The sequence below is a fragment of the Lonchura striata genome, chromosome 11, assembly GCF_050655825.1.
Source record: "Lonchura striata isolate lonStrDom1 chromosome 11, ASM5065582v1, whole genome shotgun sequence".
Classification (NCBI taxonomy): Eukaryota; Metazoa; Chordata; class Aves; order Passeriformes; family Estrildidae; genus Lonchura; species Lonchura striata.
The window spans coordinates 12,715,001-12,740,746 of NC_140713.1; the positions used below are offsets into that span (position 1 = coordinate 12,715,001).

Below are 25,746 nucleotides of genomic sequence, written 5' to 3' on the forward strand. Positions count from 1 at the left end.
TCATACAAAAAGGGTATTCAGATGAGTCACTACACTACCTGTAATTCTTAGAAATACTGCAGAGGTAACTTGCCACACCAATTCCACCACAGACACCACCAGCATTTCCAGTTGAAAAACCACCTCAGCTTTTCTGAAAGGTTTTCTAAGAAATCCTTTTTTCTCCTTTAGCAAGCCATGACTCATTGCCCTCTATAGCACAGACAGCTACCAGATACAGAACCTTAAGTGCCAGAAAATGCTCCACTAGCTCACAGAGAGTGTTTCAAGTGGAAGCTTCAAAACGGCCTCCAGAACCACACTCATGTTCAAAGGAGGTGCTAGAGAACACGGCTGTGTGAAATTTGGCAATACAGATTCACTGGCAGGAACACGGAGGTTAGTTTTGGCTCACAGAAAATCCTCCACCCTGTAGTTTGCTTTGAACAGTTTTAATGAAAAACTCAAAGTGAGATTCAGCTGTAACCATCAGTTTTTATACAAGGTAGCTTGAAAGCAACAGAAAAAAATTCAACTTCTGTATTCATAAGGTTGGAGGGGGTATATATTTCTTTTTAGAAGAGACTTTGTATTTTAATTGTCTTTGGAAGAGAAGGTAGCTGGAAGACTTATAATTCTCTCTCACATATGCATGTAGGCAACCAAACAGCAATGTGGTAGAGGAGGGAAAGACTTAGTAAGTACACCATACACTATACAAGTAAGTACATCTGTAGCACTAGGCAGCAGACAAGGCAGTCCACTTTACTACTTCCAGAAAAAAAGTTAGCCACCCCGCCCACCTATTTGCAGCAGCATAGCAAGAAAATGCTGCTCTCTTCAGCCTGAATAGAAATTTATCTCAGACAAAAAATCTAAAGATGCCTCCAGCAGTACTGAGGCCCAAATCATTATAGCTTTGCCTCTTGTATTGTGAAAAATCTCAAGCCTCAACACACAAATGGAAGGTGAATGAGGTAAATCACAGGATGTCTTATTCTGACACGTGACAAGAGGAAGGAGAGAAAAAACCCACTTGGGAATGGGGAGCAGGAATACAAGATAAGCAGGACAGCCAGCCTCCCCTTGATAAGCATGCAAGTGAGCTGCCTGCCTCTCCAGGATCTCCAAACACTTTAAAGGCAAGCGGTAGTTACAGGCCACTAGAACAATTTCCACCCAGAAGACCTTTGATTTAAAGGGAGGGTCCCCCCCCACACACCCTAAAAAATGAAGAATATCTTGCTAACTCAGACCACCAACGTTTACTTCAAGTTTTCTGCTCCCTGTAAAACCAGAGAACACATACTTAGCTTTACTCTCCTACAGACTACACTGAAAATGTCAGAAAACAGGACAAGCTAGCTTATAAATAATTGCAAAGCCCCTCCTGAAAAGGGCTGAGAGGGAGGTAGGATGAAAGCTTCCAGCCAGGAAAGCTGTGACTGCCAAGGAGCAGAACAGAATAAGGACAAGGACAGTGTGTGATATCCCAGCTCCATCTGTACACAGAAATAAAAGGCATTGAGGAAAATATCAGTGCGGCTTATGGCAGGCATTCCCAGGTGTGGGAAAATCCTCAGGGGAAAAGCACCATCAACAGAAAATACAGCAGACCTTATAAGAGACAGCTGACGTGGCAGATCCTACAAAAGCTTGTCTGCAGTATCTGAGCGTCTTTTGTTCCCTAGCCCCATTCTTTCACCTGGCAGCTCACAGATTAAAAGACCTGAGAGATGTTCCTGTCACAGAAGACTTTTCCTCAAAAGGCTCCCAAAAGGAGGAGGGACCAGGGTAATGCAGGGTCCACTACAGGGGATGCGTGGCAGTGGAAGCTTTACCCTTCTAATAACAACTCCCCTACTTTTCTGGAAATTCTCCCTAACCCTATCCCCTCATTACCTGCAGAGTGATAACAAAGCCAACACTGTCCATCAAGTCTCAATCTGAGATGACTCAATTATTCTCAGGAGCTTTGTGTTCATTTTTTCAGCCTGGCATCCTAAGAAAACAAGGTTTATATCATCATATTGCCTGTCATATGTCTTAACTGTTTGTCCCTTCCTATTAACTTTTGAATCACACCATCCTGCAGATACAGGGCTATGAGAGAAATTGAGTTTCTCGGATAGAAATTGAGTTTCTCTAGGATTGGTGAACTTGCCTTTGATTGGGTAGGGCAGAGACCCCAGTTCATGTCTCTGCTGAGAGAAAGGCTAAGAGCAGAGTCAGCACTTATCCCTGCTCTGGGGCCTGTCCCAGGCAATCAGCACACGTGTGTCACCCCGCCAGACAGCACCGCTCATCCTGCTTCTTGTCCTGCTGGTAAGCAAAGGATGGGAAGGGGGGGATGAGAGTGCTCTGTGGGGAATGGGGTCGGGTGGAGGGCTGAGCTGGACTTCAGTGGAGAAACACATCATCACAAGTCTGGCCTCATATTCAAGAAAACTTATTTTCTCTGCCAAATTGCCTGTAACTTCATGACACATCATCAAGGACAAATGACAGTATTTATCAAGTACTCACTGAATCCAGAATGTAGCTACACACAAAAGAGCAACCAGTTAAGAGAATTCATCCATTAGATTTGTTGCAGCAACTTTTTCTTCTTTTTTGCCCAAGCAATGGAAAAGTCATGTTGAAGTCAATTTATTTCCTAATGTCACCACTTTCTAGGTCTGCACAATTAATGCAGGGTTTCTTGAAACAAGTAGAAAGCGTGTGATGAATCAAATGTGAGCACTCGGGAAACAGTGCTCCCACAAGACCACAAGGCTTGGCTCTGGAGTCAGTTTGTGACATTGGTTACAAGCAGCTATACACCCCAAGTGTGCTCTGCAGAGGCATTTTTCTGTATCTACTGACTAAACGATCCATTTTTAAGGAAAAGTGAAGGAACAAAAAAAAGGCCCTTTTTTGCTGTAGCACCACATGGTAAATTTCATTAGTCCTGTCCCAACTGCTTCTAGTGACAGTGGAGTGTTTGTCTGAATTTTTAACAGATGTTTCTGAGTACTCTTGTCCACTTCTCTCTCCTGAGGATTTCTGCAGTGGGATAGCTCTAGATAGTAATACAAGCAATGCTTGTAAGAGGCTCTGGGGATAAATCTGTAGACACTGCATCTAGGATGGGTGTGGGTATGGGTCCAAGCCTTATGAAACTCTGTAAATATTCTCTGAAGAATAGCAAGCTGGACTGGCCCTGCCTGCAGATGTTTCTGAGCTTACCAGCCCCACAGCAAAAAGCAAGATAGCTTACAGATAACTGCAGCACTCCTGAAACAGCCCAAGAACAAGACTTAAACTGAAATTTATAAAAGCAGGGGTATACTGGAGCAGAACAGAATAATGCAAAGGATGATGTGTGATGGTGTAACACAATTTCAATTCAAAATACCAAAGGTGCTTCAAAGGGGACCAGTTGGGGCCGAGGCAGAATTTCCCAGATGTCAGGTTGCCCTTGGGAACAAGCACTCTGAATTCACTTGACAGGTGTGAAAGTACACAGAAGAAGTCAGTCAGAACACAAATTGCTTAAAAAAAATAAAAATCTCTGCTTTCATTTTTAAAGAAAGTGAGCATCTTGCGCTAACCCCTGGCAAGGAGGCAGTGACGTCTGCCTCAGTTTGTACACAGCCTGAAACAATCAGCTAAAGCATGCTCATGACTGCTAGTTTACATTATCGAAATGGAACCAGAGCTATTTAATTCTAAAATGAAATCTATTAAAGCTATTGTCAGTGTTTCACAGCAGCTGAAACTGTGTTTTTTAAAAGGTCAGTCTACTAGCTAGAGAGTGAAAACAAGCAAGGCGGCTGTGCCAGCCCTTCAGACACGGCTGCATCCTGCAGTCTGGTTCTGCATTCCCTTAAATGTCGGGCAAGGAGCAGCAGTGAGGTCTCAGCGGAGCCCGGCCGCCCTGGCAGCCGCGGGGGACAGGGCACGGCCACAGGAGCTGCACTCAGTCCTGGGGGGACAGGGCACGGCCACAGGAGCTGTGCTCAGTCCTGGGGGGACAGGGCACGGCCACAGGAGCTGTGCTCAGTCCTGGGGGGACAGGGCACGGCCACAGGAGCTGTGCTCAGTCCTGGAGGGACAGGGCACGGCCACAGGAGCTGTGCTCAGTCCTGGGGGGACAGGGCACGGCCACAGGAGCTGTGCTCAGTCCTGGGGGGACAGGGCACAGCCACAGGAGCCGTGCTCAGTCCTGGGGGGACAGGGCACGGCCACAGGAGCTGCACTCAGTCCTGGGGGGACAGGGCACGGCCACAGGAGCCATGCTCAGTCCTGGGGGGACAGGGCACGGCCACAGGAGCTGCACTCAGTCCTGGAGGGACAGGGCACGGCCACAGGAGCCATGCTCAGTCCTGGGGGGACAGGGCACGGCCATAGGAGCTGCACTCAGTCCTGGGGGGACAGGGCACGGCCACAGGAGCTGTGCTCAGTCCTGGGGGGACAGGGCACGGCCACAGGAGCCGTGCTCAGTCCTACAGGGACAGGGCACAGCCACAGGAGCCGTGCTCAGTCCTGGGGGGACAGGGCACAGCCACAGGAGCCGTGCTCAGTCCTGGGGGGAGCGCGCTGCACCCATGCCTTTCCGGGGCAGAAGGGGATGGCTGGAGAGGACATAACTTTTTTTCAACCCATTCAGCTTTGTGGCCGCTGTGTCATTCACAACAATACTACAGCCCTCCCCAGCCCCCAGAAAACCCATAAAAACCCCAACCTATGAACCATTTCCCCCACAAACAGCATAGCAGAGCCCCAAACACCCCCACAGCTAGCACAAGGCTTAGCATGTGCTCTCACCTTCTGTACTGGCATTTCTGTTAACCCCTTTTGTAAGATCATTTGACTCAATTTCTAAATTCCTCATTCTGAAAAACACTTGTTAAATATTGGCCCTGACTGCTCCACGAAGTGATAGCTTGGTAGTCATAATCCACAAGATATATTTAGCTTCACAAACTCATCATCAATGGATCTTGAAAGCATTGTAGCCAACCGACTGGAAACCACATGCAATACAAACACATAATAGAACTTTTAATGTGCAAAGAGACTAAACAAAAAGATCCTTGACCTTCTTGCTTTCCCTTGCATACCATTATCCCCAGTGAGACAGCAAATGGAATGACGTGGACAGCAACAGCTACCAAAAAGCAACTTTGGAAGCCAATTTCTACAGTAGTTAAGCAGTTAATGACGTTAATCAGAATGATAACTTATTAAATTCTATATTTATGCAAATAGCATTTTGGCATATCGCACGGAGACCTGAGTAGCGGAGCTTGCCAGGGAAAGGTCCCAACATCTTTTCTGTTTACCATTTTGGGGTTTTTAATACCATGTAAAACCACCTGCAATGGTCAGTATGTCAGATAAACCACACAAATAAAATGCAACAGTCACAAATTAATATCCATTATTCCAAATAGATTAATGAACAAATTGTTGAATTCTTAACCTTTATGAAGCAGAGATTTATCTCTGCAGCCACATCCAATCTCTGCCATTATCTTTTAACAAGATGACTTTTCTTATAGACCTTCCTAAAACAGGCAACAATTATTGAACAAAGAAAATAACGGGTAGCCCTCCCCATCTCCGTCCTACAGTAGCTAGGGAATATATGGCACAAAAAATATAAAGTAACAGAGTAGTTTATGACTGACATGAAAGGACATTTTCCGTGTGTAATGAGATGAATCAGAAAATCTGCAGTTCAGGGTAGGCAGAATTTACAGTAATCTTAGTCTTGTAAAACCAGTGTGGAAAACTTACTGTTTTCCAAGAGAATCTCAGCTGCATTGAAATTCAACAAGGATGGAAGGAGCAGGGGATTGGATGAGCAGCTATGAATTGCACTTTTAATTGCTTTCAAGATGTCAAAAAAGAACATCAAGATGTGCTTATGCATTTAGTTTCCCCTTGCCTTGATTCTGTTGTTTAGTAGAATTCAATTCTGACAGATTTTACCCATTCATTCAGTTTCTTCTCTATCTTCACAAAAATGAGGTGGGAACCACTTCTGCAAGATGTGCAAAATGAGTAATTCACAAATTGAAATTGTTACCTCTGTTTGGAAAATCAATAATATTGCTTATACACAAGCCCTAATTGTTGATTTATTTATGTAAATATCTTGGTATCTGGGTACCTTTTCTTTGTGCAAACCTCGCAACACAATGTTCAAATATCTCTAGAAAATATAATTGCCTTTTTTCTCCCCTTTGGGTACAAATTTCTGTGTTTTAAATGAATGTGCAGGTTTCCTGTTGCTGCATGAAGCCTTCATTTCAAAACACCAACTAACTCTAGGTTTAATTAAAACAGAATGTTTTATATCACAAACACCTTTTTTTTTTACAGCACATATCTTCTTTACCTTAACGCGACTACTGCCTATTAAAAGAAGAACAATTTTTTAAAATTATATTAATGAAATAACTCAAAGTTTTACAGCAACTCACTTTATAGAGGGAACTTATGCAAGCACCGAAGCCTTTCCAGAGAAAACAGGATTCTCCACACCTCCCTCTGGCTTTTCTCCCTACTGAATGCCGTGGCCTTCACTCAACCAAAGGAAATGAAAGACAGACTGAGACAACAGCATCACGTGGGTGAAGGTCAGATTGATTTTCAGCTGTGTGGTGCTGTTTTATCACCCTAAGGACAAAAGTTAAGCCCTTCATTGTTTTTCATGTCTGCTTTAACAGAGCAACTTTTTTTTTTCCCCCTGAAATTTTGGTTAGGGCCCATACCATTAGACTTATCAAGGATAGCCTAATTTAAAACATTTGTGAAGATCTTCCATCCTCACAGTAAAATCCAGAGCAGCCCACACACCACAAAATTTCCATGAGTTTCCTCTACTCCCTGTGTACAAACAGTGGCTCCTTCAAACTACGGAGGTTTCTGCAGTGACATTCGCTGACAGCAAAAGCAGAGTGGGACACAGCTGCTGGCTGTTTGCAGTGATCCTGGGCACAGGAGAAGAGCAGTTGCTATCTCAAAAGGGGCAAGTTCACAAATTGTTTTTTCTCCCCATCCTCCCTTCCTTTCCTCTCCTCTCTGCTCAGAGAGGCCAAGCTCTCAAAGAGCTGAGCTTCCTGCCTGTCACTCAGCAATCTGGACGTGCACGGCCAATTACTGTGGCAGCCTCTGGAAAAACAGGGAGTTTTGCTAACTCTGATTGCACTTTTTCCAACTCCAATCCTACTTACAGAATCACTCTCCCCCAACTTGCTGTTAAGAATCGGCTTTCCTCATTTCTCTTCTAACTGAGAGAAATTCTCCCCAAAGTAATGATGTTATTTTCAATAGTCAATTTTAGCTAGTCATGTCTTCAGTACTGAACTGATTAACCTAAAATGAGGCATTTTGTACATCACAGATACATATGTGCATACCTAGTTATGGAGAGAAAGCATCTTCCCTCCCATTTCCATTTCTCTGACAGGCAAAAAATTCACTATTCTCTCATTTAAGTTATGAAACAAGAAAATGCTACTCAGTTTCATTTCCTTTTGTTTTAAATGTTGGGTTGAATTTGTCTTATTTTGTGAGAAGAGTGCAACAGCATCATGACTGCTTCCTAAAGATAAGTCTATCCTCCATAAAAAGCAAGGAATACTATCTGCTTTATTTACATGTACCAGAGGCCCTGGTCCAAATCAAACCCAGTTACACTCAATACCATTGAAATTCCTTGGAATACAGTTCCTACATGAAACAGCTCTTGTAAAACAAACCATGAGAAGTGTCTGTGAGAGAAGGAGGAGTTGTTATGGTCTGTAAAGTGACATCAAGCAGCTATCCAGGTTGGAACTGGATGCAGTCTGAATGCAAAGTAAATAATATTCTCAGTTTTGTGAACAAAGATTTGACTAGCACATGTCTTTAGTTCATCTGAACCTAGCTGGGTCTGCCTCTGAAGCAGCACACAGAGCAGGGTGATTTCTCCCAGCACCCGAGGAGATCTGCCAGTCCCCACAGGATGGTTCAAGGAAGGCTCTGCAAGTGCACAGAGCTCCAAGGAAGAGCCAGCTCTGGAAAATGGACAAGAGAACAACTGCAGCTGGGAGTCAAGGAGAAACCAGTAACACAGCAAGGTGTCCCTTAAGTGGATAAACTGTGAATGACTGTTTCGTGCAGGGCTGGGAAAGGGCCAATACCAGCACAGCAACAGAGAGGAGACTGCTGGGAACAAGATGCAAAATGGGACAGTCCAGAAAGGAGCAAGAAGGAAAAAGCCTTTGAGGAGGGACCACAGGGACACATGCACAGGCAACAGGGAGAGGAAAGGGCAGAGAGTGGCCACTCCAAACACACAGCCGGAACGCACAAAAGCACAATCCCAAATGGTGCAGATACAGACCACAACCTAAGTACTACCATAAATAACTGCCCTAGATGGAGACTGGATTTTTGGCTGGTTTGGGCTTGGTTGGTTGCTATGGAAAGCTTTGATGAAGATTGAATAACGTACTTCAAACCTGCTTACACTACTCTTGGAGTCCAGTAAATTACCTCTATTCAGTTTTGCTGAAAGAAAGTAAACACAGGTGTGTATGTATTTATATTTCTGTACACTGTGAATTCATAAAGGAAATTTACTTCTGTATTTCCAAACTTTCTAATGAATAATTAGTAGATGTAGATTTCCAAAATGACCATTTAGTATAAATTATATCAAATCTCATTTATTTTAAGAGATATCATTAAGTATAAAGTCTGCATGAGTGAACTGAGTTCACTGCAGAGGAAATGACTGGGAATTATGTTGAAAAATCTATTCAAATGTTTAATGTAACAGATTCCCTGGAGAAGAGAAAAGCAATGGGCTTCTTCAGCCTTTCCTTATGTCCTCCTCAGCAAGTATAACAGTAATTGAGTAGCAACAAAAAGAGGAGCCAAAAAGTCTTTCATCATTATGGCTGAGAACGATTTTCAAGAAAGCCCAAGGAAGAGACTGACCCACACGCCAAAAAAATGATGCTTTCAAGAGGAAGTTCACTGCCACCATTACTGATGTCACCAGCAACAAAACCCACCTGGATTAAAGACCTTGGCTGTTCAACCAATTTCATGCATGTCATTAGGCAAATCAATGCAGCCACAGTAATTTTCATCCAAAATAATTCAGGCTGTTAATGGGAAAGGTCTTGAGATCTCCCCCAAATGCTGACCTCTTGTTCCCCTCATGTTGACATAAAGCTTCTTCAGCTCCATAGGGCACCAGATCTGGGAGCTGCACAGACTAAAAATCAATCCCTTTAATTGTCAGCAACGGCTGCTCCCAAAAACAACACAAACCTTTTACCAGCATAAGGCAAAAGACAGAAGGGAGGAAGGAAGCAGTCCAGTAGCAGTCAAAACTTAAGCCATATTAGAATGAAAAGTCTTTAATTTCATGATGATAAAAATACAAATTTATAGGAAGGGGCACAATTTTTAGGAAGGGGTTGCAAGAATGCTTAAAGATTACAAAGTGCTTGAATGCCCTACAAAGTATTTAGCATGAACAGATCAAGTGCCTTGAAAATGCCAAATCAATTTTTCATTAGTTAAGACAATGAACACTGCTTGTAATAAGCAAGATGTTTGAATAACATTATCTATATTTAATATGTCGTTTACTTAAATTTCTACTGAGTATATTTTCAACAATTTTAAATTGAATATGAAATTATAACACTTACCCTACTATTAAAAGCACCTATTAAATTACTTACATGAAACAGCATTCAAAATGTACACACTTGCTGCCAAAGCTTTGAAGAAAGTCAGAAGCTGCTTGGACCTCTGATGGAGGTCCTCTGATGTGCAAGCCCAGCTTAGAGAGCAACAGCCTCTCCAGCAGGTGCAGAGAAAATGTTTCCCTTATTCAGTTTATTTGAGTGGTTCAGTCCAACACGCAGTTTGTTGAGAACAGAGGAACCGCTTGGCAGACGATCCCTAGTTTGCTTCTTGCCAGCTACAGCAAAGACAGGCGTGAGACGCCCGCGGAGCACACGGGCACCCGGCTGAGGCTGTCCCGGGAGGACACGCAGCCGGGTGGGTCCCCGCCGCTCCCGGGGCACCCGCGCTGCCCTCCCGCCGGCCGGCACTCCAGGCAGGCCGGGCCGCGCTCCTGCGCCCAGGGCCACGCGGAGATGCTCCAGCAGGGCTCCCAAAGCCAGCCAGCTGAAGAGGACCAACCCATGCTGGCAGGTTTCCCTAAAGCCAGCCGGCACCAGGGGGTGGAGGCTGCTTTCTGGCTTCCCCAAGCCTGGAGCACAGTTAATAACATGCCAGCTGTATCTGCAGACAAGCCAAGTTTAATGAGGCTACAACAAAAGCATTCAAATATGCACTACAGAACTTCTGTGGGGATTTTTTCTAGAGCTTGTTTTTAAAAAATGAAAGATAGGAATTCTTGACAATGTTTGTACACACACTTCCTTCGTTTTTAATTGATTTTGTTTTAATTATATGCTGCAAATTCAAAGAAATCAACATTAGAAAGACTTGTTTAATCCCACTACTTCCAACAGCAAAATTATGCTGTGTGATGAGTGCTTGAAATGCACTGCTGGTTGCTTTTTTCTTAATAAACATTGAAGTCTTAATTGTTTTTCCCCTACGTGGCCAGACACCATCTTTCTGTCTGCCAGGTCTTCACACGAGGGCAAGTCCTCACCTCCTGCTTGGGAGCCAGCACAGACACACCAATGTGAGCTCATCTCTGGCACAAGTGACGGACGAGATAGCTGACCCCTCACTCTCCCACCAGCCATGCCTCACGACATCCCTCTCTCCTACTCTGGGCCAAGGTACACCAAGTATCAATAAGAGGATTGCAAACAGGGACTCAGAGGTGGGAGGGAGCAGCAAAATAAGCCTGCTCAGGCATGAGAGGATGGAGAAGGTAGAAAAGGGGCAATTGCACACTGTCTCCTTCACCAGAAGAACCAGAGTATCAACTGAAAGCAGGTGACAAAAGTGAAGTGAACAAAAGGTGATGCTTTTCCCCAATGCATAGTTGAACTCTGGATTCCCACCACAGGAAAAGCTAACTGCACTTCAAAATGGAAATTCATGGAAGATTGTCTGAAAAAAAATTAAATAAAAAGCACCACAAAGTGCTTAGGTAAGTTTGTTGACAGCTAGAAAAATGTCCTGGGAAAACAGCATGATGGGACCATCAGGCTGGCTCAGTACAGCCATCCTCATATGAAGAGTATTCTCCCAATTGTCTGAGATGGGATAGGGGAAGAAAGCAGGAAAAAACCCCAAACTCTCCATTCAGCTCTTTTTCACTGCTTACATGTGCAGTCTGAAGAGCTCGATGGCTCTGAATCTGCCAAGGCTGTTGATATGGCCATCAGTTTTGTCCCTCAACAACCCACACGAAGGCAGTGCATGCCCTTCAGCAGTGTCCTAGCCATTATAGAAATAATCCATGCTCTTGTCCATCTGAGACAGGACAACCCCATCACATCCTCCATTCAGCTCTCTAAGGCTTTATTAAAGGTGTCTTTGTAACAAGCACATATCTATTGTAGTCTCCAGGCTATCTTCACTGCAGTCCTGAATTGAGTTTCATATACTGGGTTTTGTCTACAACCCTCTGAATGCTGGGACCTGTGTATGGCAAACAGGCCTTCCTGTAGGCACAGCTGCTCGTGTAGCTCTCACCAGTCTCCAGCCTGGGAAGGAACTCTTTCCACTGAAACCCCTCCCTCCTTCTTTTCTTTCTTTTTTTTTTTTTTTCCTAAAACCCATAACCCATTCATTATTTACTTCGATTTCTGTATGCTGAGAAACAAACCTGCCCTATGTAGACCCCCACAAACCTCCTTCTGCTGTACCATGGCAATGGATTACCCTTGCAAACAGAAATCTGAAGCAAGAGGAGGAGAAGGGGAGGTGGAGCTCCAGCACCCCAGAATTGCTGTGTGAGGCCTGAGCTGGTGCAGGGGGATCAGGCAGGCTCCAGCTCCCAAATGCAGCTCCTGCTGCACACAGGAGCTCCATGGCCAGCACCCAGCACAGCTCCTGCTTCACAGCATTTGGGGTGCTTCGGTCTCTGTGCATCTCTCTGTTGCTGGTGCAGTGAAGGAGAAGAGACTGGCTGTTCAGCCAGCCAGGGGCAACCTGTTCAAGATCTCCAAAGGACACGTTTCCTTTAAGAGGCCTCATTTGAAACATGCACCCACTTTCTCTTTTATCCACTTCCATGCATACCTGTGCTTACTTTGCAGACTACTTTATGAACTAGATAAAAACAGATAAAAGAACTCAATTAAAGTAGTAAGAATTAAACGGTCCCTTGCCAATACAAGCAGGCTAACTTGTCATCCTCAGCTCCTCACTGGGCCATATGTTTAAAAATGACAAGGAAAATGGTCTTCTTGTGTGAAAAACATATGCTGCTTGAGGAAAGACGTCATCATTGCTAAGAAATTTTGTGCAGCCTCAGAATGCATAGACAGGCCATCAGTGACTGCTGGCTATGTGGGAGCTCAGAAAGGGGTGGGGAGAGCTCATTACCTCCCTCCTGCCAGGGGTTTTGGTAACACTCAACCAAGCCGGCCGCAGCCGCGCTGGCAGCGCTCCTATCTGCACACGCAGTGCCTGGTGCTGCCTCCCTCGCCACCATCCCCAGGGGGTTGGCACAAAGGTGGCCGTGGCGATTGGCAGGGGATGGCGCCCGGCACCTGGCACACTCTTATCAGCCAGCGCACTGCCCGGCCCGGCGCGCCGGCCCCGCGCGGATCTGCCGTGGGCTCCGCGCTCGGGGACACCTCTGGGAGGCCGCACAGCAAACCCCAGCTGGGTGTTTACGGCCAGCAGGCATTGTTTGAAACTCGCATGTCGCCCCGCCATCAATCCTTACGGCCACTGGCATGGCTGAAAATCCAGCAGAGACAGAGGAAGAAGAGCTGAGGCTCAGCCCCGCTGGCACCTCGCCGTGCCAAGGGGCTGAGCGCAGGGTCACACACCTGGGGTTCTCACCTACCTTTGCCTGTGTCGACCCTCCGATCTGACGGGCAAGCAGCACTGTCAGGGAGCACAACGCTTGGCACAACTTTGTCAGACACGCGCAGTACACGACACACGACGCCGAAGCACATTTGCCGCGTGTGGGGGCAGAGCCAGCGCTGGTGCCTCAGCACACGCTGCACGGGATGCGCTGCAAAACCTCGGCATGGCCAGAGGTGCTGTAGGCCCTGTTTGACATTTGAGATTTGCATCTGTGCTTCTGTTTGTCTTCAGATCCCCATTCAGATGTGAGAATGTGCTTTATGTTCTACACGATAAATGCGTATTTCGCTGAGCACCTGCACAGCAAGCCAGTCAGCACAGCTCCTTATCAGCACACTGATTTTCGGGCACGTGCAAGCAGAAGTCCTTGAAAAAGCCTCTTTTCAGGCTGGCTGGGAACATCCAGGTAAACTCAAACAGCACCTGTGTGATGACAGGAGGCAGGGGAGCCAGACCCCAGACCACCCTGCCATGTGTACCCCTGCACCAATGTGGGGTTTCAGAGCTCTCAGCACGGAGGGCACAAATACTGACTGCAGGGAGATGTGCAGCACATGCAGGGAGATGTGCAGCACCTGGGCACTGTGGCCAAGGCGCTGCCAAGCCCTGGGGAGCCCTGTGCTCTCCCTGCACCTGGAGAGGGGACATCTGTGACAAACTAAGGACAGGAGCCTGCACTTGCAGTCCTTCAAGTGATTGACAATAAAAACACTGCCCCGGTGCCCATTTTCAGATCTGGACAGCAAGAACTGAGGACTCCAGGGAAAATCCATGTTTTTACAGTTTGTGAAATTACCGAGCTTTTCTGGTGCCAATTTTAAAACACTGCTATGACCTCTGGAAAGAAGGGAAACTGCATTTCAGCACGACAACGCAGAAAAGAACAAAAAAAGGAAATTTGTTATTTTTTTAAGCTTGAAACACTAGTCAGGTTAAGAGAAAGGAGCAGCATTCTGGCAAGGACAAGAGCACTCAGACTGAACCACAACACAGTAATTAGGGCCAGTAGGTCATTAGACACACAGCTGTATAAACTAGGTGTATAATTAAGTTTCCACACTGCTTTTTCACAACTGTATTTCAGTTTCTTTTGTGGAGGACAATCAGTAATTCATTAATTTAAAGATGTAAAAAAAGCAGCAGCAAAAAGAGAGAGAAGTGACTGATTTGCCAATCAGGTGCAAACAAAGATTACAATTTTGGGAAGGGCTAATTTTGGAAATGCATATAAGACATCTCTCTTTGTCAGTGGGAAGTAAAAAATGCCACCTGACAAAAACATTCATGAGATACTGTTGACAAGCTGCTGTATATGTGTTTCTGGATAAGCATCCCACAAATGGGGTTGCATGGCAATTATAATTCTTGTAGCAGGTGAAATAAAAGAAAATGCAAAATTATACACTAGTATGAAACAGTTACAGTACCTCGCTTCAAACGTAAGCCTACAAGTTACAGGGCATTTAAAAGAAGCAACTGCAAGACTTTAATTATAAACTAGTTCCTACCGTACAGTAGTTTAGAAAAATCAGCTGCTTCCAAGCTGGCAATATCCATATATAGCTCTGCTGCTGTTTGAAACAGACAACCTGTAAAGTTATCAACAACAGAAGAGGACCTCATGAAATGCTCAGAGTCTCAGCCAAAACCTACTTCTGTCCGCTTCACTGATGTGCTAATTTGCTTTAAAACCTCTACTACATTCACTTGAGAATCTGAAGAAACAACTTTACCTGAGACTATTCTGACCCATGGGAGGAAAAGGGTGGAGGAAGCAAAAAAAAATCGAAAAAAAAAAAAAAAAAAAACCACAATAAAATACTGGAGCTAAACCCAGATTAATGCAGGATTAAACACACAAGCCAAATGACAAAGCTTGTGACTTTTTAGCCACTTTTTGTCAGACAACAAAACACCTGGCACCAGCCACCAGACAGTGATCTATCACAGAATAGTTTCTTGATGTAGGGAGCCTCTGGTGCTTGTTGTAGGACACAGTAAGTTGTAAATCCACATGTAGTTCTTTACTCTTGTCACTAACACTGTAAGATAGCATCATGCTACACTTACACTGTAACAGCAGCATGCAAAAACACATATTAAAAAGGCTGCACATGATGCCAATGGCAATTACTAAGCTCTCTCTAGTTTAGGGGATATGGGATACCAGTGAGTTTTAAAGCAATTTTAAAATATTAACACATCCAGTTTATAACACTAGGTGTTTTTATTTGTTCTCAGAGTATTTTTCAAGATGCTGCCGTTTAAAGAAACAGTTTAAGGCACTGCTTCCAGGACTGCTGCAGGAGTGCACATTTGTGGGGGCAAAATGGGAAACAAGGGAATATATAAGCCAGTAAGGAAATGTGATGTTCTTTTGGTACAAGCTGCCCCCATTTAGGCCTTTTTCAGATCCCTGTAGACACCAGGAACCTACAACCTGCAATCACAGACATCAGTCATGAGCAAAAGGTATAAAAGGCACCTAATTCTGTCAGAAGGAGAACATCTCTACTACACTGACATCAAAAGGAATGCCATGCACCTATGCTACCAGAGATGTCTAGATTTCATCAGTGTTTTGTCCTCAAAGAAACAAGTCTGAAATACATGAAAAAGCAAGGGGGGGAATGGCTGTTTGTTACTTCCTTACATGTCAAAGCACCTCCGTTCAAACTGTATTATAACTTCAGCACGCTGTAATGAATTTCTAAGGGATTCCAGTGAAATAGATGGTTTATCCTGTTCTTTGGAGTGATCTCTTGTAATCCTGCAACACTCCTGAGCTGCAATACCTTCCTAACTTCAGTATCCCAAAGGAAGTCATTAGTTATGTTGTATTATCAGCCTGGTGATATTATCACTACAAATATTACCTGTATTGATCTGGAGCCATGTAGACATGCCTGAAAGCCCTGCTTCAGATTAAGACATGAAAATCTAACTTGCCAAGAGGTCAGGCACCGCATTACACCCTCAGGTGTGTCAGGCAGGTATCACAGGGAAAAGGAATGCAGGGTAACTAAGGACACAGGCAAACAGCTTTTTTGTAGGGTAAGATCTTTAAATACAACACCTTTCTAATGCAGTCTTAGCTTTCCACCCAGGTGGTGCAAATCTTTTTAGATGAACTGAACAAAGACACACATTTTGCATGCTTTCCTCAAAAATTCTCATCATTATCAGACCACGTATCAAACTGGTATATCTGAAAGGGTTGTTTTTTCCTCAAGGTAAGGCATGTGAATATCAAGCAATATTCCAGATTGTCTTCATGGAAACATTCTCATTCCAAAATACATGAGTGCAATCTTCCTATTTACTTTAAATCACTACAGGACACTAGATTAAACTAAATATAAAACAGATACTCTAGTTCTGGAATAAGGATTATCCTCACATGGAGACAATTATCACTTATAACATGTATATGCAGATAGTTACATGGTGCCTTTTTGGGACAAAATGTCCTTGTAAATCATCCACACATGTGAAGACAGCAAAAGAAGACAAAATTATGCTACCTGCAATCAAGAATAGCAATTGGAATACTGACAAATTATTTTGATATATCCCTAAAGATACAATTTATTTTTCTTAGTCTCACTAAAATACTACACTGAGGATAAAAAAAAAAAACTGAGGTGTGAAAACACTGACTGAGTTTACATGAATAGAATCTCTAGTTTGCCATGTTTTAATGCAGATTTGCCTCTGGAAAAGAATTGATCCTTTTCATAGCACTGCTGTCACCTGTCATAACCTTATGTTCCTGCCCTGGCATCCCATCAGCAGTGCCCGCTGCCCTCTGCCAGTTGTGCCATTACAGCTGTTTGGGGGCCACGCAGGGAACCAGAGCCAAGCAGACATTTGGGCTAAAGAGCCTCCTTTTGTGGGGCTCAGCCCCAGCACCATAAGCAGCTGTCCCAGCACAATTTGAGGAGAAGGGGCAGTGATGGAGCAGCAGCTGCCCAGGGCGCTTCTTCCTTGGAAAGGCCCAGTGTCCACATGGGCTGTGCACTCTGCCTTCCAGTCTGGAAAACAAGGGGTTTTCTGAATAGAAAGTTACATGTTCTTGCTTACTCCCCTGCAGCAGAGTGCCATGTGCAGAAGTCTCAGGCCCATGCCGTGGCTGTCAGCTGGCTGGGAAATTACCCTGCAAGAAGTGGCCTTTCGATTTTACGCACTTTCAAGTTTGCAGCCTGTCTAGGGCTTAAAGGAGAGTGCAGAGCAAGGAGCCCTGGGGGCAGGCTTAGGACTGCAATCCCTATCTAACTGCAAGCATGGGAAAAGCCCCAACATCCCTATGTCCTTCCTCCCAGCAAGCAGATGGGAACAAGAGCAGGGAGTCCTCCCCTCTGCAAGCCAGAGTGAGACAAGGGAGGGTGCTCTTGGGGTGGGAGTCAGACCAAGCCAAAGCCTCCACCTGACCCTCCTTCCCTGGTGTATTCCATCCCCTGTATTTTTTCTTGGCTGATCATTTTACTTATGCCCAAAAAGGAGAGCAGAAAACATACACTAATTACAAAACAAATTAAGTGGCCAGGAGGAATATGCACTCAGGGGAAAGATAATGGGATACTGCTGCACCAGAGGAGAAACTAACCCTTCTGCCAGCCTTGACCTACCCGTCTGCCATAACAGCAACTGCCTAAAAATAATTTAGATGAGTGTGGAGGAAGACGTGATGGCAGAGTATTCAACTCTGGGAAGGTGAAAGATAAGAATCCCTGATTTAAATACATATGAACATATTCTGCACTCCCCCTCCTAAGATTTTATTTAATCTTTGGCAAAATCTGCAAAGCTTTTTCCTACCCCTGTAAATCGGCTTAGCATGCTCAGCTGAGTACCTGCTGCTACCGCCGGCCATGCAGAGGCAGCCCTGGAAAAGCAAGGTATGTTGCAATTGTTCACACCGGTGCTCTGAGCTTGTTCTTACTTTACAGAAAGTAAAATCAAGATCAGCGTAGGCTGATGCCATCCTCACTTTCAGAAAATTCAAAAGGCAATGTAATAATAACCTAGGGAGAATGCTGTATTTTTAGGGTGGGATTACAGAACTCGCACTATGAATTTTAATCTCGGGAATCATCACGTTCTTTTAGGGGTTCAGAGGCCTTTTTTCCTGGGAGTTTTGCACACTTCAGTCATTTAACTTTTTTAATCTTCCTACATTTGGCGAGAGAGGGAAAAATACCTGCCTGAAACTTCTAGTATTAAAAAAACCCACAACATTTTTGTCTAACGTAATTACTGACATATTCCAATTGGAAAGCTGTTGCTTTTATTTTAATTTTATTAAAGGAGTGAACAAAGGCTACCCAAGGCACCACAATAAAATTACATTAACTGTAAAATTACATTATTAATTCTTTAATCTCACTTGAGGCCTCAAGCTGTTGCTATGTCCAATTACCCAGCTAACCACCTGTCAGAACTGTAAAGCTAGTTTAACATTACCTCCAGGACAGTTGTGTGCCCTGTGTTCAGTCAGGTCTGCCAGTGAATCGAAGTCCTGCTGACAGTTATCGCAGGTGTAAATTGACTCATCCTCCATGTCTTCATCTTCCTCATTTCTCTCTTCCTGGCTCGTCACACTGTTCCTCTCTTCCAGGGCCCGGCTGTCCTTCGCTTCGCTCTCCAGCTCTCCTCCCAGGCCACCTGCCAACAGCAAGAACATCCGCTAAGTTTGAAAGGTCTGAAAAATAAGAGCTTTAAGAAGGATGTTGCGCTTATTAAGATACATTTAATTACAGCCGCTCTCACATTATTCCCGACACCTTTCATTATATTAATGTGGTTTTCATATCATGTGGTGCAACAATTCTCAACTGTATTCTCTGCTGCTTAGTGCGAATCCTGCAAACACTCTCTCCTAATCTTCTCTGGTGGGTGTATAGCAGGAGCTTCTAACTCTGTCATATAAAGTTGTTAGTGTTTTATCACTTAACCAGATTCTCAAAGCTTTAAAAATTGGCAAGATTAATTACAGCCCGCAAAGAAAAGGCATGTGCTGAATTTTAATTCTCAGTGCTCTCCTCTTCCCACCGCCCCCAAGCCCCAATATTAGTAACAACAAGCGAAAAAAGATGCTCTAGCTGAATATCCCAAAGCACACACATACCCCAGGACATGAGAGGTCTTGCTGAACTAATGAGAAGCACTTGGTTGGACAGATGAACCTGACATTGTGCTGACCTAGCTGAGAGCAGATACAGTACATCTAACCTTCAGGTCTCTCCAATATTTTTTATCTTGGTCTGTGGCCAGAGTGTGGGCTAGCACATACATCTTTGCCAACACCCCCAAGTTTTTATCTGCATTTGTGCACAGGGAGACTGAGGTCTCTGACAGCTTCAAAAACTCCCCAGTGTGGGGGGCCCAGCACCACAGGGCTGTGCAGGTGGCAGCTGGCTCTCCACTGGCCACAGAGAGGGTGGCAGGACAGCTGCTCACTACCCTCAGGACACCCTCAGTGGCCTTTGTGAGGGATAAGCTTGCAGCCACATCCTTCTGCCTCCAGGACACCCCCTTAGCCACTTGGACACTCAGAAGTGCCTGAAGCCAGGCCATGCAGCACTGCAGACAACTCTTGCCTGGGCTCTATGGAGAGGCCACAGAGCTGAAAATTCCCTTGTAAGTCCCTGCTGCCCTCTCAGCAGCAAAGGATGCATTAGGCACACTAGCCATGGTGGCCAAGCTTTGGTGACCAGCTGTGCTACACCTGCACTATTTCACTTGCCTCCACAAGCACTCATGTTCTTAATGCACCCTGTCAGCATGATAGGAACACTTGGGAAGTCATTCAGAAAGTGAAACAGAACCACAGACTCTGCCAGCAGAAGAGATCCTTGCACAACGTCTGACCCCAAAAGCCCAGCAGTTGCTCTCAGCCAGGTGGGAGGCAGATACCACCTTGTTGGTTTGGGATGCATTTGGGTTTTAAGCCATTAAGGAAGTACCAGCAAACAGAGAGATGAATTGTTTCTAAAATCAGATCAGCACCAAAAAGATTAAGGACAACCAATGCTGAAAACATGAAGCAAAGCTGAAAATAAAATTTATTAAAGATGAAAACTGGTTACCACAAGCACTGCAATTCAGACACACATGGCTAGAGCTCTGCTACCACTATCCAGCCAGAGCACATTGCATACCATCTTCTGCTCTGTGCATGGTAACATAAATCAAGTGCTGTAAAACACTCTGCAGCTTTCCATGGAGCACTCGTAACACAACTCACCCTTCCAATTGCAATGGAAATATTAAAAATCAGAGTGTGCGTTGGTGTGCCACAGCCTCCCTCTTAGCAGTTAACTGATCTGCACATTTTCAGATTCTTTTGCTGTTAAATTATACATACCTTTCTACTACAAAATTTCCATTAAGGGCAAGATATAATATTCATCTTACCAAATCAGATATGCCACTTGCACAGCAGTAATGAATTTAAAGATTTAGTTATAAAAAGTATCACTCACTAAGCACTCCATATTGTAAGTCATCATCTATACTATGTTTATTCAATAAAATGCCACTAGCTGAACCTCATGCTTTATAGACTCTTCCTTAAATAAAAATGTCTTGTAATGAAAAAAAACCACAATTCTGGTTCTCTTATATTGCTACTTCACCAAATAGTAAGTCATTTTTAGACCTATGCTAGCTTTGCTTTATTTCACACATCATTTAATATATATATTCAAATTATCACTTACATTTTGTCATATTTACTTGGCACACCTTTATACAGTGTCTCATTCCAGACTGCAATCACAAACATTTTAGCTCATTCAGTCTTTTTAAAGCCTATGTCCTGCAGACTTGATAGTTAATAAATCAGAATGTCAGCTCTCCAGTTTTATGACAGAAACCTATAAAAAGAGTCCAAGCATATAAATGTAACCTAAAGAATTGGCACCTGCGTCCATGCTGCCTGCTGACAAAGGCCTCGGGGAAGCACTTCTGAACTGACTTTGCCACAGCCTGAGAAGAAAGGTTTTAGGTAACTTTGGGGAGCTTTAAGGGACCTTCACTAATATTTTTAACAGAACTGCTGTCTTTTGAGAGTTAACCTAAAGACCAGCTGATCTGTTGAGTACACTGTGACAAATTCATCCTTGGTTTTACTCCAATACTTCGTGACTACACCAGGGATAAAGCTGCTCGACCGAGTCCAACAATAACAAATAATTTAGCACACTGCTTTAGGAAAAGTAAATTGTACAATGTGAGATAAGAAAATAGATTCCCCACTGCAAAGCAAAATTCCAGAAACATTTTTTAATTCCCTGTTGAATGGGAAATCTGATCCTCTAGGCAACTTCTCAAAAGCGCCGTTGCTTGACAGAGCTGTATGTCAAATAACACAAGAGTGAAGCTTGCAGAAATTATTTAGCAAATGCAACACTGCTTTACAATGGGATTGTTTTCTGGTTTTGGCGAGTTAAAGGAATTGTAGATGTCTGCCACACCTCAGTGTTACTGTCCTTCAAACAAAATGCTCTTTAGATTCCTCTGCTGAGAGCCGCACACTCCGTGCTCGCCTTGCTATTACCCAACGCTGCTGAGAAAAATCTGTGGTGTTTCTTGGGCTTTTGACCTTTGTCTCTACTCTTTGGCCACAGGCTGCCAGCAGGGTGTGTGGGGTGCGGGCGGCCCTGGGGAGATGCTCCTTGCCCAGGGGATCACAACAGCCAGAGCAGTGATGGGAATGGGTGGTCCAGCCAGCATGGAAAAGCTTCAAACGCAGCCCAGCTGCTCCCGCAATGAGCTCAGTTTCCCTGATGAGGACAGCAGGCCACGAGCATTCCTCGGGAACTCATTTCTGCAGAGCTCTGCTGTAGCAGTTCACAAATTTAACCTGCAATTTTCCTGCTGGCAAGAACCACAGGAGCACCTTGCCTGTGGGTGCAAGCACACACGGCCAGAGGGGTTTGGGTCACCACAGGAGGCCAAGGTGCTGCTGGCACCACAAGCAGGGGTGGCTTTGGAGCTGGCCCTGGCTCTGAGGGGACACGTCTGTGCACCACCAAGCAAAAGGGCTTCTTGGTTTTGCAGTCTCCAAAAATCAGTGGCTGCCTTGTGGCATCAAGCACAGATATATACATTTATTGCCACAGCTAATTTTTAAGATTGCATTTTTAAGCCTTGGATTTTAGTGAGCTTAATTCAGTAGTAAGTAGTTTCTATCTAGATTGCTTTAAAAATTAGCAATAATCACAGTTACCGACCTGGAGGAAATTGTGCACCAAACACCACTATGAGGACAGCACGGCACCACAGGCTCACACTGGCGTGGTGTGCTCAGCACAATGCTGTGGGCAAATGCCAGCAGAAGGGAACTGCAGGCAGCACCAGGATAAATGATGAGGATAAATGATCACTGATCAGTTCCAAAGACAGAGTAACACTTCAATGTTAAGAGTAATTTTTAAGTGACCTTGCCATTTCTAATGACTGTTCTAACAATCTTCTTCTATGAGTAAGAGAAAATAAAATTTGAGAGATCAGTCTTAAAAGTATACCTCACTACCCAAAATGTGAAGCAATGGGATGGGGGGGCTTTTTTGTTTTTCTTTCCTTTTTTTTGCAACCCCCCCCCCCCGCCACACACACACACACACTTTTTCCCCTGTAGTGGAAGGTCTGCAGGGCTTTACAAAAGAATATTTTACCCTATGACCTAAACAATCTGGCCAACAGTCAGGAATATGTTATTCTAATTGCCACTAAAGTTAATGTTGTTAATGACCCTTGGTTTTTCTATACAAGCCAGTTTATGCTCTAGAAATTCACTATCTCAATGGAGACATAGCAAGAACTGGGAGTGTTCCTGCCTGACCTGGTGGTCCAAGGAATGTGGCAAACTTGGCAAAGCTGAAAAAGTGAATTCCCGAAGGCTCAGTTTGAAAGTTGCAGTCAGTAGAAATGCCTTCTGAGCTGTGCTCAAAACAGCTCTGTTACAGGAACAAGGTGCTCCTAAAGCCAAATATTTGAAGACAGATTGCATGTACCATGTTCAGCTCAAGTCAAGAGCAGATTTCCCTTGCTTCAGTGAGCCTGGGACAGACAGACCTGCCAGCAGGCTGGGACTGTGCTTGGAGCCCAGCGTGGCACAGCCTCAGCCCAGGACCACAGGGACAGCCCAGCCAGGAGAGCCACAGCAAACTGCTCTGGGGCTTTGCTTAGTGGGGCAGGACTGAAGACAGAGCAAGGCCAGAGCTATGCTGGAAAGATGCTGATGCCTCCCTACAATTTCCACTGAAACACTTGGAAATGGGTAACACCTTGCAACACATGGGCCACAAAATATTGAAAAGAAACCAACCGCAGCTTATTTTTTCATCTGTGGGATCAATTATGGACAGTTTAAATTTTTTATTCTGTCAACACAATACAGGATAGGCAAGCCTTTCTATCTTTGTGCCAGTAAATTTTCTGGGGCTTTTCTTTTTTTTTTTTTTAAGCCTGTGGATTTTTGAAGCTGGGATTTATTTTAAATCTAGGGCTGCTCTTAGGAACATGCTATTTAGTGCAGGGTCATGCCTGGCTTTAAATAGGCCCAGTTACAGGGCTTCCATGAAGAAGCAGACACCCACTGATGCAGTGCTAGGCAGCACTTTTCTATCCCAGAAACTTTGCCACACAGAGGTCAAGCTGCAAAGTCACACTGTAAGCACCACATAAACATCTACACACACATGGACATGCACTGCTCAGGTCTGGCAGCTGGAAGGAAAAATGTAAAATGAAGAGCAGAAAAGAGGCATCTCTTCATTCTTCACCTTGGTCCAAACAAAAACAAAGGTCTCACAAAGGACTATGGTTATTTCTAGAAGTTTCCTGAGATGCAGGACAAGTGACAAAAGTACATGGCACTGAATAAACAAAAGCTAATTGCTGGAGGAGTGATGGGTGCTGGCAAACAACTGACACCTCCTGGGGCTTGGCAGAGCCCCACAGTGTCCACCCAGGGGTGCAGCCTTCCTGCCCTGTGGCCACAGGGCTACCCCAGTGAGACAAAAGGAAAGGAAATTTCATCCATAATTAGGAAATGAGAACAAAAGAGACAAATGACTTAAAGGAAAAGCCTAATCTAAACATTTGTTAGTGAATGTTTTGCTCAGTGTCAAATGCCAAATCAGTGTGGGGGAGGTTTCTACTTTTATGTGGTTTGCTACATTTTAGTGTTGTCTTTAGCTCTGTAATATAGAGAGTCCAATGTTCTCTGTACTTGTGATCAAAGAATGAAAAAATGCCAAGAAGTCACTAGTCTTTCAGTAATTAAATCAGAAACAAACTTAAACTGAAATCTTCATCATAGTATGAGGTCTTGCCTTTGTTGGGTACTCCCAATCTGTGACTCCTCAACATTTCAAAAGACATCTTTTTTAAACACTTCTATTTTGAACGCAGATATGTGTGTGTGCTACCTCTCAAAGGGCCAGGGCCCTCCTGTGAGCTGCTGTAACCTCTGCAACCGTACCCACACAAAGCTGCCAAAAAGCTGCTCCAGCCAAGCAAACCAGGTCAGAAAGTGTGGATTGCACCCCAGCCCTAGGACCAGGAATCAGAGGCAGCTCATTCCACACATCGAATCAGCACTATGTGCATCAAAGGCAAGCAGGTTTGGTCCTCCATCATGCAGTGCAGCAGACCACTTTCACATGGTGTCAAACCACATGTGGTAAAGAAAAAAGGTGCCCAGCTAATAAACAAAGAGCCAGAAAGGAATAATGCATGGAACACCACAGTATATTCATGCAATGGTAAATCACATGGGATGACTACACAACAGGGCAAGCGAGCAAAGTGCAGGCACACAATCCTGCTGACACTCAGTTGCTGTGCAATGCTCCTCTCGGGCTGAAGAGATCCACACATAAGATCTTGCCTTCCCTCAACAAGAGGAAAAAACAATCATAAAACCAAAAAAATTATTTGGTCCAGCATGTAGTTAATGGTGTTGGCCTCCTAAGACTTACAACTTAATAAAATTGATCTCACTGCAGTACTGTAATGAAGAACAGTAGGATAAGGCTACCCTCGAACCATGAAAATTGCATATTGTTACCTCCTCGTGCCCTCCTAGGGCTATGGCCGCTGCAGCCTCTGCGAGCTGTCATTTGTCTGCCTCTGACAGCCGCCTCCACCAACAGCAGCAGCCGTGGCTGCAAGAGCTTCTTTTGGAAAGGCAAGGGAAGAGGAGACTGCTCAGTGCTCGGTATCTCTGCATAACAACCCATGGGATAAAGCACAGATCACACCAGCAATACTATTTTGTGTGAAGGGTGTTAAGAATAAAATATACAAAAGTCAGAGATTTTAGGAGGCACACATGATAACATTTCACAACAGAGCCTTATTACACTCCAGTTTGTATTAAATCATAATAATTTGTAAGTAAATGGAAACTTCTCAGCATTCTTTAACTTGGCAAAGAAAAACTAATTTAGTAGGGTACAGCACCTCCTTCTATATATGCTGGAACACACACTCTTAGAGAAAGGGGTTCCAAGCACCCCAGGAATAACTGGTGCCAGCACCAGCACTGCATCTGCTTCTGCTGGCCCTGCACCACTCACAGAACTGATGCTGACAGCCCTGCACATCCCACAGCTGCCTCTCAGAGCCTTCTCTTAGCTTACTTACACCAACACTTCTCAGGGAAAATGTCCATCTTCCTTCAGACAGGATGCAATTTTCTCAAATTAGCAGCAGTTTAAGAAA

At 44.5% G+C, this 25,746-nt stretch overlaps 1 protein-coding gene across 11 annotated transcripts in view; it reads right to left on the bottom strand.

Moving 5' to 3' along the window:
- The window catches only part of ZNF423 (zinc finger protein 423), a 227,855-nt gene that overhangs the window by 141,627 nt on the left and 60,482 nt on the right, over positions 1 to 25,746 (bottom strand). For 5 of the 11 annotated variants that reach the window (XM_021536121.4, XM_077786322.2, XM_085589571.1 and 2 more), the window contains 2 exons: positions 18,475 to 18,675; positions 14,520 to 14,600 (listed from right to left, as the gene is read on the bottom strand). In XM_021536121.4, the coding sequence (XP_021391796.2) occupies positions 14,520 to 14,600; positions 18,475 to 18,675 (282 nt within the window). Of the gene's footprint in view, positions 4,028 to 6,452; positions 10,035 to 14,519; positions 14,601 to 18,474; positions 18,676 to 18,780; positions 19,725 to 25,746 lie in introns of those variants that run through there. The other 6 variants (XM_085589570.1, XM_021536124.3, XM_085589574.1 and 3 more) reach the window with 4 other exon arrangements.